Source organism: Podarcis filfolensis (genome assembly GCF_964270895.1).
Source record: "Podarcis filfolensis genome assembly, chromosome: 9".
Lineage (NCBI taxonomy): Eukaryota > Metazoa > Chordata > Lepidosauria > Squamata > Lacertidae > Podarcis > Podarcis filfolensis.
Window position 1 is genome coordinate 28,137,981 of NC_139610.1, and position 19,260 is coordinate 28,157,240.

The 19,260-nt window shown below is 43.7% G+C and overlaps 3 protein-coding genes across 8 annotated transcripts in view; 1 reads left to right on the plus strand and 2 right to left on the minus strand.

Moving 5' to 3' along the window:
* The window catches only part of LOC310770387 (uncharacterized protein), a gene marked incomplete at its 5' end in the record, with an annotated part of 41,542 nt that extends 37,312 nt beyond the window's left edge, over positions 1-4,230 (plus strand). For 2 of the 3 annotated variants that reach the window (XM_083630976.1, XM_083630975.1), the window contains 2 exons: positions 418-539; positions 958-2,091. In XM_083630976.1, the coding sequence (XP_083487102.1) occupies positions 418-539; positions 958-1,196 (361 nt within the window). In that variant the 3' untranslated portion in view covers positions 1,197-2,091. Of the gene's footprint in view, positions 1-417; positions 540-957; positions 2,092-2,792 lie in introns of those variants that run through there. The other variant, XM_083630974.1, reaches the window with a different exon arrangement.
* ING2 (inhibitor of growth family member 2) lies at positions 3,204-8,465 on the minus strand. 3 transcript variants are annotated; one of them, XM_083631338.1, is made up of 2 exons: positions 7,988-8,465; positions 3,204-6,222 (listed from the first exon to the last, which is right to left on the minus strand). In XM_083631338.1, exons 1-2 carry the CDS (start codon positions 8,244-8,246, stop codon positions 5,552-5,554), a joined length of 930 nt encoding a protein of 309 aa, XP_083487464.1. In that variant the 5' UTR covers positions 8,247-8,465; the 3' UTR covers positions 3,204-5,551. The 3 variants fall into 3 exon arrangements, with proteins under 3 accessions (XP_083487464.1, XP_083487466.1, XP_083487465.1); XM_083631340.1 differs by lacking the exon at positions 7,988-8,465 and adding an exon at positions 7,378-7,876; XM_083631339.1 differs by lacking the exon at positions 7,988-8,465 and adding an exon at positions 7,463-7,865.
* A 5,113-nt stretch (positions 8,466-13,578) lies between these two features.
* On the minus strand, positions 13,579-19,011 carry CDKN2AIP (CDKN2A interacting protein). Of its 2 annotated transcripts, none has more exons than XM_083572101.1 (3): positions 18,448-19,011; positions 16,989-17,116; positions 13,579-16,524 (listed from the first exon to the last, which is right to left on the minus strand). In XM_083572101.1, the coding sequence occupies exons 1-3, from the start codon at positions 18,723-18,725 to the stop codon at positions 15,386-15,388; spliced, it is 1,545 nt and encodes a 514-aa protein (XP_083428227.1). In that variant the 5' UTR covers positions 18,726-19,011; the 3' UTR covers positions 13,579-15,385. The 2 variants fall into 2 exon arrangements, with proteins under 2 accessions (XP_083428227.1, XP_083428228.1); XM_083572102.1 differs by having other exon boundaries at positions 13,579-16,521; positions 18,448-18,968.
* Between the last annotated feature and the right edge of the window lie 249 nt (positions 19,012-19,260).

The following is a 19,260-nucleotide window of genomic DNA, read 5'->3' on the forward strand; positions in this document are numbered from 1 at the left end:
TGAACATTATGTCCTACATATTAGAATATGTTGTCCAGTACAGTGGTAACTCGGGATACAGACGCTTCAGGTTACAGAAATAGTACCTTGGGTTAAGATCTTTGCTTCAGGATGAGAACAGAAATCGTGCAGCGGTGGAGCAGCAGCAAAGGGAGGCCCCATTAGCAAAAGTGGTGTCTCAGGTTAAGAACAGTTTCAGGTTAAGAACGGACCTCCGGAACGAATTAAGTTCTTAACCCGAGGTACCACTGTATTCCAGATGTCCCAATTTACAAACATCCAATATACTGCAGGGCAAGCTCAACACCTTAAAAAAAAAAAAAAAACATTTGCTCACCATTTACATACAAATAGTTATTGCCCTGTCTGTCACTCTCAGTACTACAGAACTGATATATCTTTTTTTGTGATTTCTAGGATAAAGATCTGGGATCCGTTTAAGCATAAGCACAAGCTAATTCAAGGTTACGAAGGTCTTCATCTAACTGTGTGCAGCAAACTACACATATTAGATGGAGCAAAGGCTGTTCTGCTTGCAGGTTTGTGACAAATTTATTTTGTGGAGGCTGTTGGAGGCAGTAGGGCTAGAATATTTTTGTTACATTAAGCTGGGAATCAACTCAATGCAATTTTCTCCCACGGTTTGCTTTATTTGCTTACAATGGTTAGTTTAAACATTTAATGGCAAAGCAAAGGTAAAAGACGTCTCTGAAACGGGTACTTTATAAATGAAAAAGGGGAAAGCCTTTGATTGTTGGCATGATTTTTAACTTTTCAGCCACCCTAACCCTTTGAACAAGGGGGAAAGCAGAAAGAAATATTGATTTCTATTCTGCATCCACAGATTTAACCAACATGAATGAGTTGCTATTATGATTGATGGAAAAGGAGGGAGAATGCACAATGCTGTGCCTTAGCAGGACATAATGTGATGTTATGCGTATTTTTTCCCATTAGGTGAAGTCAGTATCTGGGATTTGGAAAGTGGTACAGTTATATCAGTCTTTACACCAGACAGCAAAATCTCCTGCATGACAGTTGCGTTTGATAGAAACACCGTTCTTTTGGGTTTGAGTGACAACCCTACTCTCATTACTTTGAAAATGCTGAGCACCAACACCGCTGCAAGTTCAACAGGAAAAGATTTGTTTGGAGAGGAATCCTCAAGCAGTGAAGAAGAACCTGAAGTTATTTAAAAGCCAAAATTTTAACCAAGTAAGAAGCTAGCATTCACAATTGAATAGTGTTTTTTTTTTAGAGAGTATGTTACAAGATATCCATTGATTTGGGAGAACTGGTACAAAATACTTTTGAGTTTCTGTGATGTTGGATCATCACCCAGAGTAGACCCAAGGAAATCAATGAGCTTGTGTTGATTTTAATGGGTCTACTCTAAGCGAGATGAGTGCCACACCCCATCCTTTGACTGGACTTAATAGTCCAGGGTCCTTTACCTTTTACCTTACTCTGTAACTTAGTTGGTTTATAATCTTGCCCAAACAAAAATACCTACTTTTAGTTTGATATTGGAAGATGTTTCCTGGCCTTCTGCATCAGTGAGAACTTATATTGGTTGCATTGTCTAAGGATCCAAACAGAGATTATCAGGGATAAAACACCCAAGTCACTAGTTCCATTTGTGTTGGGTTATATAGAGCAGCTTTATTTAGCCTTGAGCTCCCAATGTTGCTGGACCAAAACTCACATCATCCCTGACCATTGGCTAAACTGGCTGAGGTTTGGTGAGAGTTGCAGCCCAACAATATCTGTGGTCTCAAGGCTGATTTAGAAGATATTTTATGCCCTAAATGTCAGAAAATTTTAACAGAATATGTAGAAGGAAGGGGGTTCCCCTTTCTTTAGGAACAGCAAGAAGTAATTGGGATACATATATACTACACACATGGTGACGCTCATGTGTTTGATTAGGTTTCATAAAGGTAGGAAAGGGGTTATCTATCAACTTTAACAATTGTTATGACAGTGATAATGGATTTCAGCGATTTTGTAAAAAATATAATCAGAATGTTTCAATTGAAATATTGATATTCTGTTGTGAAATTTACTGATAAATTAAAATGATAGCAAACATTTGGATGATACTGGGTAATGGCTATTGCATTATGAATATGCATTTGATATCATACTAATCTAAAGCTAAAATAAGCTAGAGCAATACATTTGTCTTAGTGCTACTAACAATGAGGAATTCTGTTAACTAATTTAGTTGCGTCCAGCTGATTTTGCTCCATCTGAATATCTCAAAGTATGGTTTTAAACAGGACTGTGTTTGTCCTCATCCCTGCTTGGCTTTTGTGTGATTGGGTTGGCACAGCTTATTCCTTACATATAGGCACTGACAAACACTAGCCTCAACCATCTCTCTTTGGCACATACTGTACTTAAGTCAGCTTTGTGTGGAAGAACACCAGTTTATAAGGAAGCATTGGTACAACAATTTCTGATGGCATATGCTACCAGTTCATTTTGAATCAGGCAATCAACTTCATTTTGTTGTGATGTAGCAGAGAGGTGTGGGGATCCCATCTTTCTGGACATGCTAGATTGGCTTGGCTTGAAGTTTAACATCAAGCAGGCAGAGATAAAAAATCATCCTGTTTAGGAATTCATTCAGATGTCCTGTTTCATCAATGCCCTAGTTATTCTGAGATGCAGTTTTAAGAGGTAAGTGCAACATGATACAGCATAGAATGCCTTCAATTATGAAATTACGTTTATTGCTTACTGTTCCCACTTCCCTCTTTCCTGTCATTATATGCTGCTAAATTTAGGGACACTCAAAGGGAAGAATACTACTTGTCTTACTCAAGCATATAAGCAAGTCAGAAGGAATCTCAGCATTCATACTTATTATGGTTTTCATCAGAACTCCAGTACTTTTATAGCTTTATTTCAATACCATTTGTCAGATACAAATAAAAGAATATTACAAAACCTAGGAGCTAAAGAGCTGTGTGGGGTGTTCCAGACATGCACTAGGGACTTTCAGTCTCACTCCACCCTGTGTCAAGGTACCCCTGGAGTGACATTTTGTGAGGCAAATGGAGAATGCAGTGTGAAAGGGAAAACTGACTTCTTTCCACATGCACAAAAACTTTTATTATACATGTACATGTTTCTTTGGATCTGAGCCTGTGTGTGCATTACTGAAAAAGGGGGCAATATAAAAATGTTCTGTTCCATTTTTACAACCAAAATGGTTTTTATTCATAAAACATAGCATGCAAAATATTAGATCCAAGTAATTGATACACTTCAGTGGCACAGTTCTTATTTGCATGTGCCCAGGCTTACAAAATTTAGAACCAAGAGGGAGATTGTCAAACCACAGCAAGCAAACTTATTTTAAAATCATTAGAAGTTCATAGCAATGACAGTTTCTTAAAAATGGGAAACATTATCATTTTGCTAAGATAGGGCTAAGAGTCAGGTTGTCAATTGGAAGCAGAGGAGACACAGGAATTGCAGACAGACGCTAGTCTGGGCATTCCCAGTGTAGGAATAGTGCAGATATTTAATGCACACCATTACCTGGTTGCAGAATTATCATGCCTAGAAACAGATCTGAAATGCACAAGTAGTTTTACAATCAGTGGAAGGTGTTGAATATGGTGTTAAGCACACAGGAGCGAATAAATCCAAAACCAGTTCCCAGTCTCCTTCAATCAGCTGGGATCAAGTCACTGTTCAAAATATGTCCTCTTTCTTAGAATTTCAACAACATGCTAGTACCTTGGGACTTAAATTTTCCTAATCGTTGCATTATTTTGTTCAGGACACTGGGGAGAAGCAACTAGACATCCAAAATAAATACATATATCTGTACTTGCATTTTGTTTTTCCCAAAAACCCTGAACAGAAGACATATTATTTATGGAAGAAGACTTTCTCTTCCCCTGGGAGATAGTTCACAATCAATGTTGCCCCATGAAATTGTGAGACAGTGTTTCAGAATCAGTTGAAACAAGTGTCCCATTCCTCTATGGAATACAGAAGTAACGATTCAGCTGATAAAACCCGACACCTAACAATAACAGCAGTTCCCAGTTAAAGTAGGTAATATATAAGGTCCCAGAGATGCTGCTACTCACCCTTACAAAATGAAAAATGTCCACCTTAAGTGAAGTATCTGGTCAGAGTTTGTGATAACATTTTTTTGTGTGTGAAAGTATCCAGAACTTTTTCAAAGACCAGTTAAACCACAAAAACTTTAACTGCCACAGAAATGTTTCAGTTTGTTGTTGCAGAAACAAGAGTTTGAAGATATGTGAATTTATTAACGGGCTGTTTATTCCATTTCATTCACATTGCTATTGCCTCACATGCACGTTATAACCTCTGTGAAATGCAAATAGATCCCTCTCAAATGCTAGAGAGAAAAAAAGCCTTGTTTAGAAAAACCTATAGTAGTATGTTAGACAGCTAGACAGAGGTTACAGCTGTTTGTCATCAAATTTGGCATGTAGAACTCAATTAAAGAAATAATATCTAGTTTTGGAACACCTTCAGTTACTGTCTGCTCCAAAAATAAGTCCTGGTTCCTTATGTATAAGGTTTTACAAAAAGCACTACGCTTTTGAGGAACACAGTTCCTTCTGTCTACATCTACATCTATTGTATCCCTCTTCTATAAGAGGGCAGTTGCTTTTTACTACTACTGAACTTTCCTCAGCTCCAAGAGCCTAGAAAGCATGAAAGTCAGTTAACATACTAGTCCAGTCAAACTCTTATAACTTGTCCAAAGACTTATAGATATTATAGTACTTACGCATCCATTGTACCTGTAAACTTTTCAACATGATTGTATGTTCCTGCCATCATCCAAGAAGTCAGTGGCAAGATGGCACAACATGAGTTAAAAGATGGAAAGGAACAGAATGGGAAAATCAAGTAGCCTCAGTTCAGGACTGTCTTTGTAATGCTGAGTAGAACTCTTCTAGCCATCGTATTTTATTGTTTAATATACCGTCCCTAAAAAGGCTTCTAACCTCATCACCACAAGATTAACATAGTGACATATACAGAAATCACAAGGAAAGCAATAAAGAAGAATGTTGGCTTTTCACCCCGAAAGACTTAAAATGTAACACTAGATTAACCCCAATTAAATATGATCTTTTAAGACTCTGAAGTCTAAAAGCGTCATAGAACGAAAGTGTTCTCAGCAGAATGAGCTATAATGGACTAAAGTTACAACTGCAACAGATGTTAAAATACCAGTCTTAACATGATTATCCCTCCAGTCCGTCCTCATCAGGCATCACCATAATTCTGCAATTAAAAAGAGTGAGGGACCAAGAACTCTTGAATCCCCTTTGTGCTACTCCCATGTGACCCTGTTCGAAGAATTTGGTTTTTTTAGTGCAGAATATTCAAAAGCACAAAAGTACTAACATCTATTAATACTCCATTAGTACTACAGACTGTAAAAAATATTGCATAGTTTTATGCATTATTCTAAAATATGGGTCTGCCTATTAAACAGTTTTTAATAAAAACTACGCAGCTCTCAATGTATTCAGAGCATCGACTACCTCGATCTTCTATCTTTTTTGGATTTGTCTGTACATTTATCCATAGTCTTCTCATTGTCTCCTCTGCACTTAGGACAATACCATTTCCCCTTCGGTTTGTAAGTAAGTCCAACACATGAAAAATGAAACCATTCAATGGGACATAGTTCATTGTCACACCCTATCATTTCCCCGTAAGACACTTGGTCACAGAGACAGTAAGTTGGTTCATTAGGGTCTACTGCAAAATCTACTGGTGAAGCTTCCCTTTCTTGTTTAGCTTTAGAGCGTTTCTTTTTCTTAGCAGATTTGGATCTCTTTTCTTTAGGGGGCTGGTCATCATATTCATCAATTCCATTTGCTATATGGCATATATCACGGCTTTCACTGGTGCGCTGTCGACGTGGTCTTCGTGAAGATCTTTCTGGTAGACAAGGGTCCACTTTTGACTTTTCGGTGGGCTTCTCTGTATCTGACAGATCTTGGAAACACTGAGACTGGGACTCTATTTGCCGGGCTCTGTTCTCTACCAACTCAAGCATCTGAGTGACTATTTGGATTTTCTCATCACCAAGCTCTTGACTGTTGATCAGGGCTCGCTGAAGATGCTGCTGCAAACGCTTTTTCTGAGCAGGATCATCTTCACTCTTGTATTTTTCATAGACTTCGTCGATTTCTTTTAACGCTTCTGTTAAAAAGAAGTCAGAATAAATGTATTATGAACTAGAATCCTTCAAGTCCCTCCTTTCAAGCTGACAAATGCTAATCTTGTACTAAAAATGTGAATAGTACATATCAGAGGCTATGTAATAAAGCATATACTTTCAAAGGATAGTAACACATTAAGATGCAAAAACAAATCTGTCCAAGGCCTCTTCCAAAATACAAGGAAGTTTCTTAAAAGCAACTAGAGATGTGTCATTTAGCATGTCAGCATTATAAAGTGACATAATTAAATCTGGTGTATCATAGGGGAGGTGGGAAAGCAGGTTTGTTTTTTCTAGTACTTTCTTCTTCCAACATCCTACCTTGAAATGGGAAGGTGCATTTTTCACATGTTAAGTACTGAAAAATACTATTTCTGTCAATTTACAAGAGGTGGGGAATCTCAGGTCTAGAGCCCAAATGTGGCCCTTCAAACCTCTCCCCAGGCCACACTCTTCATCAGCCTTGTTCTGCTTTTGCCTAGTGGGAATGCATTCTAGAACTATGGCAATGCCTCTTTGCTTGCATGGATGGCAAATAGAGAAACGCTTGTGTAAAACATACAGAGTCTGTATGGCTAGAATGTAGCCTGCTGTACAAAGGCAAGAGTCATGCCCACTGCTTTACCTACTTGTGCCTCTGGCCCTACCCACTGTGTGTCCCCTGGAAGGTTACCTACAAAAGAATGTGGCCCTCAGGCTAAAAAAACACAACAAAACAGGTTTCCCAGCTCCGTTTTGCAGGGAAGTTGGAGAAAAAATTATATTGAAGAAAATACACCATTCCCCAAACACCTCCATCCGCATTCTAACATCATACACAAGAGACCAAAACATCATAGAATTGTAGAGTTGGAAGGGACCAAGAGTATCATCTAGTCCAACCCCCTGCAGTGCAGAAATCATCTTGTTTGCTTCACTTGCCTGGAGGTGTTAGACTAAAACCATGTAAAAAGATGGGGTTGGGGATCCCTTGGTTGCAAGTAGAACAAATAGTAGTAAATGGCCTTGAATATATGCTCTTCACCCATCTGCCACAAACACTAAAAAGAAAAATAGCACTTTACCTACCACATGTATAGTCTGTTGATACAAATGATAGCCCCCAAACCTAGCTAATCTAGCCCTGTCAGCCCTACCTGGGAACCGGGTGGTGTGCAACTGTGCAGGTGCGTGCATGCGTGGCTGATCACTGCACTGCATTTGAAACAACAACAACTCAACTTTGCAGAGACGTCTCCCTGTGCAACCAAGGGAAAAACGAAAACAATTTCGAAGTTCGCATCTCGGAACTTTTCGGGCGATGCATCCCACCGGAGACCCTCCCCCCCACTACGGAGGCGTCACAGGGGTCCTGCTACTGAACCTCCTTCCCTCGTGAACTTGGACTTAAAAAAAAAAAGGTGGCAGAGGGCATGCCCCGTCGCCCGCCGCCCCCTCCCAGTTCGCGTCACAGGGTCATGAGGGCGGGGGTGGGTGGTCCAAGCCCCGCCGGGGCCCCAGTGCCGGGGTCATTCCTCAGCGCCCACCGCCTCAAGTTCGTCCCGAGGGCCAAGGCGGGTGGGGGTGGGGGGCTGGCGGAGCGTGGCCATTTTCCTCCCCCTCCGGGCGCCTGGTGAGGCGTGGACGCCCCTCCTCCTTTCAAAGCAAGGGCGGTTGGACTGGAGGGGTGGGGGTGGGAGCAGCGCCGTTGCCTCCGCCGCCATCGCCCCCTCCTCCCCGCTCTTTCTCCCCCCCCCCCCCGCTTACCCCGGCAGCGCGTGTCCATCTCGCGCAGGAGCGAGGCCAGCCTCTGCATGTCCAGCGGCAGCGACTCGACGCACTCCAGGTAGTCCTGCACGTAGCGCGCCAGGATCCTCTCCGACACGCCGCCGCCTCCGCCGCACGGGAAGCCGGACACTCCGCCGCCGCCGGCCCCGCCGGCTGCAGTGGCAGCAGAACCGGCAGCCGCCGCCGCCGCCCCAGACCCCGCCCCCCCAGGCTGTTGCCCCGGCGACCCCAACATCATTACGCGACGTGACAGCGACCCCGCTTCCCCCTCGACGGACCCGGGGCCCTCGAGCGATGGGGAGGGGGGAGGGGAAGGAAGCCCCTCCGGCCGCTTCTGTTAATCGGCGCGGGCAGCCGAGGCGAAAGAAAACCTCCTCCCTCACTTGGAACTCCCCGCCTCTTTTTCCCTTCCGCGCCCCCCCCTCCTTCTCCTCCTCGCTTTTTTTTTTTGTACCGCGGAGCACGCATGCGCGAGGCCTTGTCCTTATAAGGAGCGGCCGGTTCGCATTCTCCCGCCTTCCCCTCACACCCGACGCGATTGGTCCGGACGGATGGAACGTCAGGAGGCCAACGCGGAAAACGAAGGGCGGGGTCTCAACTTTAAAGAGACACCACTCCGTGGAATTACGGTTCCCCTCCTTCCCTTCCTGCCGGTGCCTGTTCTCAACGGAACGATCAGTCTCTCCCTCTCTCTCTCACACACACACTCTTTATCAGAACCCGCCTACTTTTTTTCCTCCAGCCAATCCGCTGCCGAGAGGGACGGAAATGAAGCCGGAGAAACCGAACGCTCCCCCCCCCCCGCCTCCCTCTTTCACTTGTGCCTGAATCTGTTGACAGCGGCGCGTGGAAGGGAGGAGAGAAGGGCTGGGGGAACAAAAGGGAGTTGGCGCGGGGGAGGGAGGAGGGAAAGTGACACTGGAGCGCCCACGTGGGGCTTGTGGGGGGAATGGAATGTTCTGCTTCAGGACCACTTTGCCAACAGCAGTGTGCTCCCAAACGTTGTTGTTGTTTAGTCGTGTCCGACTCTTCGTGACCCCATGGACCAGAGCACGCCAGGCACTCCAGTCTTCACTGCCTCCCGCAGTTTGGTCAAACTCATGCTGGCAGCTTCGAGAACACTATCCAACCATCTCGTCCTCTGCCGTCCCCTTCTCCTTGTGCCCTCCATCTTTCCCAACATCAGGGTCTTTTCCAGGGAGTCTTCTCTTCTCATGAGGTGGCCAAAGTATTGGAGCCTCAGCTTCACGATCTGTCCTTCCAGTGAGCACTCAGGGCTGATTTCCTTCAGAATGGAGAGGTTTAATCTTCTTGCAGTCCATGGGACTCTCAAGAGTCTCCTCCAGCACCAAAATTCAAAAGCATCAATTCTTCAGCAATCAGCCTTCTTTATGGTCCAGCTCTCACTTCCATACATCACCACTGGGAAAACCATGGCTTTAACTATACAGACCTTTGTTGGCAAGATAATGTCTCTGCTTTTTAAGATGCTGTCTAGGTTTGCCATTGCTTTTCTCCCAAGAAGCCGGCGTCTTTTAATTTCGTGGCTGCTGTCAACATCTGCAGTGATCATGGAGCCCAAGAAAAATCTCTCACTGCCTCCATTTCTTCCCCTTCTATTTGTCCATCGCCCTTGCTTCAAGGGTCTCTGGACTCTTCCCCACTTCCCGTTTTATGCTCTCGACACAGATTTATGCAGAGAGAAAAGTAACTTGGTCCTAGTGTGCTGCTCGCCTTGCTACGTGAGCTACGGTGGCTTTAGAAATTACCCCGCACCTGAAATGAGTGGGACTTGGAAGTTTCCAGCTGCGAGTCCAGGCATGTAAACTCGAGTGAACCGACTATAAACTGCACGAAACAGCACACCAAATCAAACAAGTAAAGTACAACATACTAAAAAAATCAAAATCAAACCAGCCGTGCTGCAGCTCGCCTGCCCCAATCGAGCAGGAATTGAGACAAATTACTGCTGAGGGTTGGGAGGCTCAGGCGGTCAGTCCTACGGAACTCAGTAAGGCTTTTTTTCTGAGTAACATACGGATGCTGTTATTGGTGGTGCTGATAATGCCAAGGTCACGGGTTCGATCCCCATACGTTGGACTAGGTCTAGCATTTATATATATATAAAAAAGGCGTTCTGAGAATGAGCCCCGTTCTGTTGGTGCGGCGATCTCTGTGAAGGATGCACATGCGCACTACCTGCGTGACTATGGAGGTGACGAGAGGCCCCTCCCGCGCCCACCCGCTCGGCCCTGAGGGCTTCTTGGCGGAATCAACGTGGGCTCGCGAGACGGGTTGTTGCGCGCTGCAAAGCACGCGGCACTCTCTGCCCAGGGTCCGGGGACTTTCCCCTAGGCGGGCTCAGGGGCCCAAGAGAAACAAGCGTTCTCCGCGCGTAGCCTAGAGAGCAGGTCTTTAGAACACCCTACGAAAACGACGCAGACAGCGGGTATATAAAACCTTGAAGAAGCGCCTTTTTTTCAGGTCATGGCGAGCATGAAAACATTTTCTATTTTATATAAAATCGTAGTGCGGAGGTTCTCTCTCTCTTTTTTATGTGCGGGATTGTGGGGGGCGGCAGTTCTTTACTACAGAAGTTCTGGGTGCGTATGCTAAACGTTCATGCAGATAGTATGCAAATTTAACTCATCGCCCCGCCCTTTACTGACTAACTGGAATTGTAAGAAGCGGAGGAAGAATTCCGCCTGCTGAAAACTTCTAGGTTGTGGCTGTATAGACTGAGATGAGCTCGCTGCAAGTTCGGCCACTGCCTCAGGCGGCAGGATCCACGGGGCGTCAGATACCGCCCCCCTGCTCCTGATGTTCTTGTGGCACATCTTCCCTCCCCCCATTTCCCCTGGCAGGGGCCGGGTTGGAGGGCGCCAATCCGGTGCCAAAATTTATTGGGCTGGTCCTGCTGTTTTCCCATTGCAGGGCTTATTTGAATCCATGCTCACAAGGTTATATTGTTCGAGATCCTGGTGGTTTTGCTTATTTTGCATATAAAAAATTACACCTATTATTGCTGTGGAAATTAGAAAGAGAATCTCTGAGCATGTGCAAAGTGCCATTCATGCTTCATTAAATAATTGTCACCCCCCAAAACTACTGGAAAGGGAGGGGAACTCAGAAAGCATAAGTGCTAGAAAAGCTTGAGGACCCCTCGTTTGTTTGTAAATGGAACATTCCATTTACCACTGTTCCAGTGTATTAGATAAGGAAGGAGGGTGGCGCTGTGGGTTAAAACACTGAGCCTAGGACTTGCAGATCAGAAGGTCTGCAGTTCAAATCCCCGTGACGGGTGAGCTCCCATTGCTCCGTCCCTGCTCCTGCCAACCTAGCAGTTCGAAAGCACGTCAAAGTGCAAGTAGATAAATAGGTACCGCTCTGGCAGGAAGGTAAACTGTGTTTCCGTGTTCTGCTCTGGTTCTCCAGAAGCGGCTTAGCCATGCTGGCCACATGACCCGGAAGCTGTACGCCGGCTCCCTCAGCCAAGAAAGCGAGATGAGCGCCGCAACCCCAGAGTCGGCTACGATTGGACCTAATGGTCAGGGGTCCCTTTACCTTTACCTTTAATGTATTAGATAACCATCTGAAGCAACAGCAGTAGAACAGCAGTCTTACCTTGCAACTTTTGGTGGAGCAGCAGCAAGGAGCAGTCACTTTTGTTGCCCACCCACTGAGCAGCATTGGATGGGAGGGGTGGGTTTGGGGTGAGCAAAGGGAGAGTGCAGGCAACAGTGCACCGAAGAGGAGCAAACAGGAGCCGCTGCCTTCTCTTGCTAGCACTCACCCAGTGGTAGCGCTCAGGGAAGGCCAGGAGGCAGCACAGCTAGGATGTATGTGTATGTTGTCCTGGCAGGTGAATCCCTCTCAACCTGTTGACCAGATGCTTGCCCTTAAACATATACTGCTTGAGTGTGAAGAGTGATTGTAAGTTATTTCCTCACCTTCTACTTGAAATGTGGTAGCAGAAGCAGACACTGGAGCCCAGAAGATGTCCCACGTAGCAAACACTGAAGCCAGCTGCGTCTTGTATTGACTTCTCGCTGAACCAAACACCAGCTTTAAGGTCAAAAGGTAATTTGCCTGTACATCATACACCATCTGCTAGCAATGCCCTTGCACTGCTTGTTTAGTCCAGCATATATGAAAATGGAAATGTCCAAAAAGGTAAAAAGGACATCACCCACCCTGGATGTGGGGGCACACCTCATGTGTCTAGTAAGAGCTACAATAATTCTGTAGCTCTTAACGCAGTACAACCACCCTAGCTGGACAACCACCAGAATTGTTAACTAGTACAGTGGTACCTCAGGTTAAGTACTTAATTCGTTCCGGAGGTCCATACTTAACCTGAAACTGTTCTTAACTTGAAGCACCACTTTAGCTAATGGGGCCTCCTGCCGCTGCCGCGCTGCCGGAGCACGATTTCTGTTCTCATCCTGAAGCAAAGTGCTTAACCTGAAGCACTATTTCTGGGTTAGCAGAGTCTAACCTGAATCATATGTAACCTGAGGTACCATTGTACTTTTAAAAATGTATAGTGGGTATTATGCATCCTCACTACTTCTGCTTGGCTGAAGGTGGTTATGCATTTCCAGCAAAATCAATTCAGAACCAAAAGTACCTCAGGTTGTAGCAATAAATTTAATTAAAACTGCCAACTACCTTGGCTACTTCAGTCCGCTAGAGGACAGGGTTGTGCTCCACTCACTTCCATAGAGATGCGTTACACTTTTCTGTACCAGTGTAAAACAGAGACCCCAAATTAAATTGGAAGTCAAGGAATGTGTTAGTCTGAAATTGCTATCTCTATGGGCAGAATGATGCAAGTAGCCAAAGCTTTACCTGAAGTTGATACTGCAGTTCTCACCAACGAAAACTTTTTTTAAAAAAGTGGAAACTGCTAGATCATATGCAAGTGAAAGAGAATGCCTTGTCAGAGAATAGAAGGGTGTGTAAGGAAGTGTGTGGGGTGACTGTGCCTGCTGCTGGCAATATAAGGCTGTCAATAGCTACTAGCCACAATCACTGTTTTACTTCTACTCACAAGAGGCAGCATGCCTCTGAATACTAGAATCATAGAATCATAGAGTTGGAAGAGACCACAAGGGCCATCGAGTCCAACCCCCTAGCTGCTGGGAATTGCAGATGAGCTGTGTGTTGTTACACTCATGTCCTGCTTGCAGGGTTCCTACAGGCATCTGGTTGGCTGCTGCAAGGACAGGCTGCAGGATTGGAGGGATCAGTGGCCTAATCCAGCAGGATGACCTTGGACAGGAATGGTAGCCACAAGGGAATGTGACCTGAAAAAGGTTATTCACCTCCGTAGCAAATGCTGGCTGCAGATGTGCTTTTTGTTTAACAAGCACATATTACTATACAAGGCCAAATTAAAGAAGCACAAAGAAATACACATTTGATGCTACTTTTTCTGTCACTCTTCTCATGAGTGTTGTGGATTGTACAATCTACCATGTTGTACAAATAAAAACTGAAATCAAAATTGTTTTCCCAATAGTTTTTTGCAAGAAGTTTAACCCATTAAGTTTGAACAGGAGCCAAACAACTGAAAATATCTTTATTTGATAATATTTTTTTTCTTACAAAGGAGTCTACCTTTCTTTAACAAACAATCAGCTGCCACATATTCATTTTTACCCACCCAGGGGTCACCAACATGGCACCTGCAGGTGCAGATGTGCTCAACAAGGCCTTCCCTTCAACAGAACCCACACTCATTTCTCAGGTTTGCAAATGTGGTTATGGGCCCTAAGATGTCAGCAACCCCTACTACACAATATTCTATTAAAATGCATTTGAAATCGATTTGCAAAAATTTGAATGAGTTGGATCCTAAGTCAACGTAAGGAAGTTCGTGAAAGGAGTGTTTCCTTTCTTCCTCCCCCTATCATTCCTTGGTATCCCATCTCACAGATCAGGATGGGCTCTCCAACTCTCCAGAGACTTAGCAAAGGGTGAGGCAGGTGGCCGCAGGAACAGAAATGTTCCTTCCATAAATTTCCTTTAAGTTTCCTTAAAACTAAGCCATTGTGTGTTCTGTTGCTGAGGTGAATGGAATTATTTAAGCAACTTCAGGAAGGGCTCTGTTGTAATTTACTACTTGTATTTCATTCAGCTGCAAGAAATGCTGTCTTGCTTCCCATCTTAAAGCTTTGGTCCAGATCCTGGAATTAGCATAGCTAGTTGTTGCCTTGGGATATTTATTAAATGGCACAGCAACACTCAAAGCAGTGCTGTGTGAAGAAAATTAACAGACGATGGGAAATGCTCCATCAGTGCTGTGAGAACATTTCACTGTTCAGAGAGCATTTACTAACATGGAGGTAACAGAACGATGCCTGTACATGTAGACCTATGTGCAGACATCACAGCAGTGCAGAACTTTAGATGAGATTCAGTGTGTGAATGCAACCCCTTTTAGTTAACACTTGTTGACAACTCCAAGTCATAATGCAGTGCAGGTTTTAATAAAATTAGCACTTAATCTGAGTGGTTGAACTTACAAATTAATACTAGTGTGTTAAGACTGAGCAAATATCTAAGTTATAAGCATATATCGTTAATTAAATGACATGGAAGCAGAATATTTCATAAAATCTTTAAAAATAATCCCAAATTACACAGACATAAATAATTGCTGAATATAGAAAGCTGCATTTATTAGAAAAAAAGCAAAGATGGTATTTCTCACAAAATATAAGTCAAAGCTGCTTAGAGAAGTGTTTAGTGATAGAAGTAATTTGGTGATTATTGACTGACAATTTGCAAGTATGATATTAAATAGGACCAGCATATCATTTTAGTTAAAATTTAAAATATTACTACTTCATTAAAAAACTTAAATCAACTATCTTGAGTCAAATCAACTATCTTCTTTTCTTAAAACAGGCATATGAACATTCTGAGCAACACATGAAGCAGGTGATTAAAGGTTTGATTGAAACTTTTAGACAACCTTCTACAATCCAGATACAATGGTTCTTGTCTACAAATCTGTTCACAGCTAAAAAGGTTGAGTTCTGAAGTGAGCATTACTGATACTAAATTGTAGGATTTAGAAAATTAGACTGAACAGCAAACTGTACCTTAATTGTTCCTTAAAAAATAGAAGACCTGGTATACTATTTAGCAAATAAAACAGCACACTAATGTGCTATATATGTTAAGGCATACCTCAGCACGCTTTACATCTATAACAAATTATTTACATTTGCTACTGAGTGAAAAGAACAATTCCTCAAAACTGAAAAATACAAAATATATGGGAGTCTAATACAGTATAAAAAAAGTAATCGAGTTATTTCTGATAGAACATTATTTGCTAGTATAAACAGTGACTGTTTCACTGTTTTACAATATTTCTTGAGGATTTCTTAAAGCTGGAGGTAAATTTAATGGTTTTGATTCTTCATCAAGAAGCACCAAATCTTCAATCTCCCTTCCTTTGTACTTCCTTTTACATAATTTCACAATTACCTTTTTCTTGAGAAACAGCTTCAGTGCCTCTCTTGAAGCAACTGCTTTGGCATTCTCCTTACTTTTTCCACAGCCAGTTCCCAAATACACCGATTTACATCTCAGTTCACACACCACATTTTCCTGAGAGCTTTTATTCTGAGGTAAATCCGCCAGCTCTTTCAGTGGGACAAATTCAACATCTAATGTTGCCTTTACAGACTGAATGGATGAGTTTAAGAGTTCGACATGATTGACATTGGGACTAAACCCTCCAACAGCAACCAACTTCCAAGCAACAGCTTTGTATAGTCTATTGAAAAATGGCTGCCTCTCTTTTGCATCTTCGCTTGTTAATAATTTGCATGGCACTTTGGCAGGAACCACACTCGTGTGTGAGCTGCTTTTTGAAGCTAACGCTGCCGTATCTTCCAATGTGCCTTTCTTTTCAGATGCTAATGTGTTTTCAGATTTGGATTCTGAAGGTTTATTTAAACAGTAATTCAGCTTTGATTCAGGGCCAGGCAAAGAAGAAGCTACAGCTGATTTGTGCCCGGTGGTTGCTGTAGATTCATAATTAGCAACTCTGGCTTCTACTCTTGCTACAGTTGAAGATGCAGCAGACGCTGTCTTCTGGGCTGCGGAGACTGGCCCTGCAGATGCTACCTTCTGGACTGCAGTTGAGGATGGTGTGGGTGCTACTATCTGAGGTGCAGTCGAAGAGGCTACAGGTGCTACCTTCTGAGCTGTAGAGACTGGAGCTGTAGGCGTTACCTTCTGAACCACTTCTGATGCTGCTGCAGGTGCTTCCTTTTCAGCCACAGTCGAAGATGCTGCAGGTGCTACCTTTTCGGCTGCAGTCGAAGACAGTGGCTTCTCTGCATTTTTTGCTGCCTCTTTTCCTGGGTTCTTCACAGGATTACTATCTGTTTCCATGGGCTCTTCTGGCTTTGCAGACTCTGCATCACTGCCAGTAATTTCAGAAGCTTTTTCTGTGCCAACAGCACGCTTCTTGCAGGGCTCTTCTGGCCCTTCTAAAAAAAAGTTAAAAACAAATTATGTCTGTAATTCAGAGTAAATGTAACTGTCCTTATCACAATCAAACACACACTTTAGAAACAGAGTCAAGGAAACTGAGTTACCTTAAAGTCTTACAATTAATGACCTCTGCAGGAATTTTATAGGCATAGAATTAATAACTGTCTGCTTTGAAGAGGTACATTTAAAGCATCATAGTTTAGATCAAATTCCTTGCTCACTACTGCCATAAAACTACTAGGAAGGCAAATCAACAGTTAACACTTCTGCATGAATTAAATCAAATTCACCTTACACTTATTTGATTGTAAGATTTACCAAAGCAAAATGAGTTAGATCAAATATTAATAATATCAACATAACTGACAATTTAAAGAATGTTGGCTGACATTTTTGAGAGGATAACATGTATTCATTTATTAGGCTCCTATGTGTATTTGCACAGCTATTATCTGCTAACCATTGCTACTGGATATGCCTCGTTTCACCTTGGCAACCAGTTCATCTCTCAGAGTGTGGGTTGGAGCATTGGTCACTGTGATGCCTGCAGCCATGTCCATCACCTTTTCCATCACTTGCAGAGGATACCTGAAGGGAAAAGGCAACTGCAATTAGCATTTTGAGGAAAAGTTTAGTTCATATTCACTGATCCTCAAGACAGCTACCAACACATGTTGTCTGGATTGTAGATATTGCCAATTCCACCTCCACACACCCCAAGCATTAGTGCAATAAGAACTCAAGAGAAGAAGAAAAAGGGGGTAGCTATTTTCAGGGTCAGAATGTTTTTAGACATGGGTCTGGCTGCATGGGTGCTTGGCTCTAAAAAGCAATTAAAATACTTTAAATAAACTTTTGATGCCTCTGAGTTTGAGGCACTCTCCAAACCCCAGATATCTGTGTTGTGGAATAGTAATTCCATTTTTCAATGCACTGATATAAGAATGGATCAGATCAATACAAAATTACTTCTAATTAGGCCTCATTAAGCCCAATGTGAAAAGATAATGATTCAACTTAAATCTTATTGATTTCAGCGTCAACTAAATGTGACTAACTCCACCTGGATCCAGTTGATTGTGTAAAACTGGAGACCTCTTATGTTCTGCTCAAAAAATGTTTCAAGAAGCAAAGAGCAATTTATCTGCCATTCAGGGTGACTTGAGGAAAGACAGAACAATGAGATCTAGACAAGAGGAATTTAACGCTCTAAGGTTATTAGAGTCTTAGCACCGTTTAGTCACAGAATGTGTATTCAGAGTAACAAGCTTGCCTCTCATCTCAGAATATAGATTAACAAAAAAGGGGGGAAACAGTCAAAATAGAAGATATGTTTGTTTGGTTTAGCTGGCTGTTACAAAGCCTTATAAGGCTAGTTCTGAAGAACAACAGGTAGCAAAATGAAAGTAATTACAGGCTTTAGCACAATTGGCCTATATGGTAAAATCAGGACATGATCAACATAATGAGGGTGCTGTGGAACTACAACAACTTACAGGTACACCAGGCAACTACCTTGCTAAAGGTATACAAGTCTGGTCCTGGTCAGTGCCTCAATGGAAATCACCCAGGAATCCCATGTATGTCATCCTGAGCTTCATGACAGAAGAAACATGGAATATGAATATGATAATACAGTTAATATGATTAGGCAGAAAATGATCTTGCAGTTTTTGCTCAAAAATGGAAGAGTAATGTTATTTTAGCACATAAGCCAGCTGCAAAAATATGTGCATTGGCTTGTAAAGAAAAAACAAAAGACTTACAACAACATTCGGAGAATGCCTTATTTTCCTCCTTAGGTTTATGACATCTTAAGAAACTCCTCCTCATTGTGAAATTAATTACCCTTAAAGTAACGTACAAATGTCACGCAAACGAAACGCTTTTAAGTTTCACTTCTCCTGCCAGCGACTCACCTGCATCCCAGAAATACATGGTTGGCCCACACCATAGACAGGGAGGTCAGTCGCCGTAATTCCACGCTGTCTCCGTCCCCCGCACCGCCGTCTTTCCCGCCCGGCGACAAGGGCAGGCCTTCCGCGTTGCGAATCAAGAACTCCCGGCGGTGCTGCCAATGCCCCTCGGGCTCGCACTCCGCGCGCAGCTTCTCCACCCAGCCCGTCCCGGCTTCCTCGCCCCCTCGGCAGGGCTCGGAGTCGGGCCCCGCCGCTGGGGCGGCCTCCCCGCCGGCCATGGTGCTCGGCGGGAAGTCGCCTCCTGCCGCTGTTCGCTCTCCGCGACAGGGAACTGTTCACGGCAGGCCCGGGAAGTAGCGCTGGGCGAGGCCCCAGCTTCCGCCCAAACTGGCTTGCGGCGCCTGTGGCGGACACTCAAAATCCCCTCACCGGAGATGATCGTATCAGAAGAGGCCATGCCCACAAGACCCAGTTCCGGCGAGCCATTATGACTTCACTTCCCGCGCCGACCGCCGGCCCCTGAGGATGATGATAAAAAGTTGCGCTTCTTTCCCATAGCCCTTTGCTGATCCAAGAGGGTGGGGAAGGCAAGGGTGTTATCACCACTTCCGGCTTTCATACGGCTACTTCTTGCGTGCAAGGCAGGAGCGTAATACAAACTGGGAAGGGCTCCTTTATCCCCTTAAAGCAGTAATGGCCAAACTTGGCCCTCCAGCTGTTTTGGGACTACAATTCCCATCATCCCTGACCACTGGTCCTGTTAGCTAGGGATGATGGGAGTTGTAGTCCCAAAAAACAGCTGGAGGGCCATGT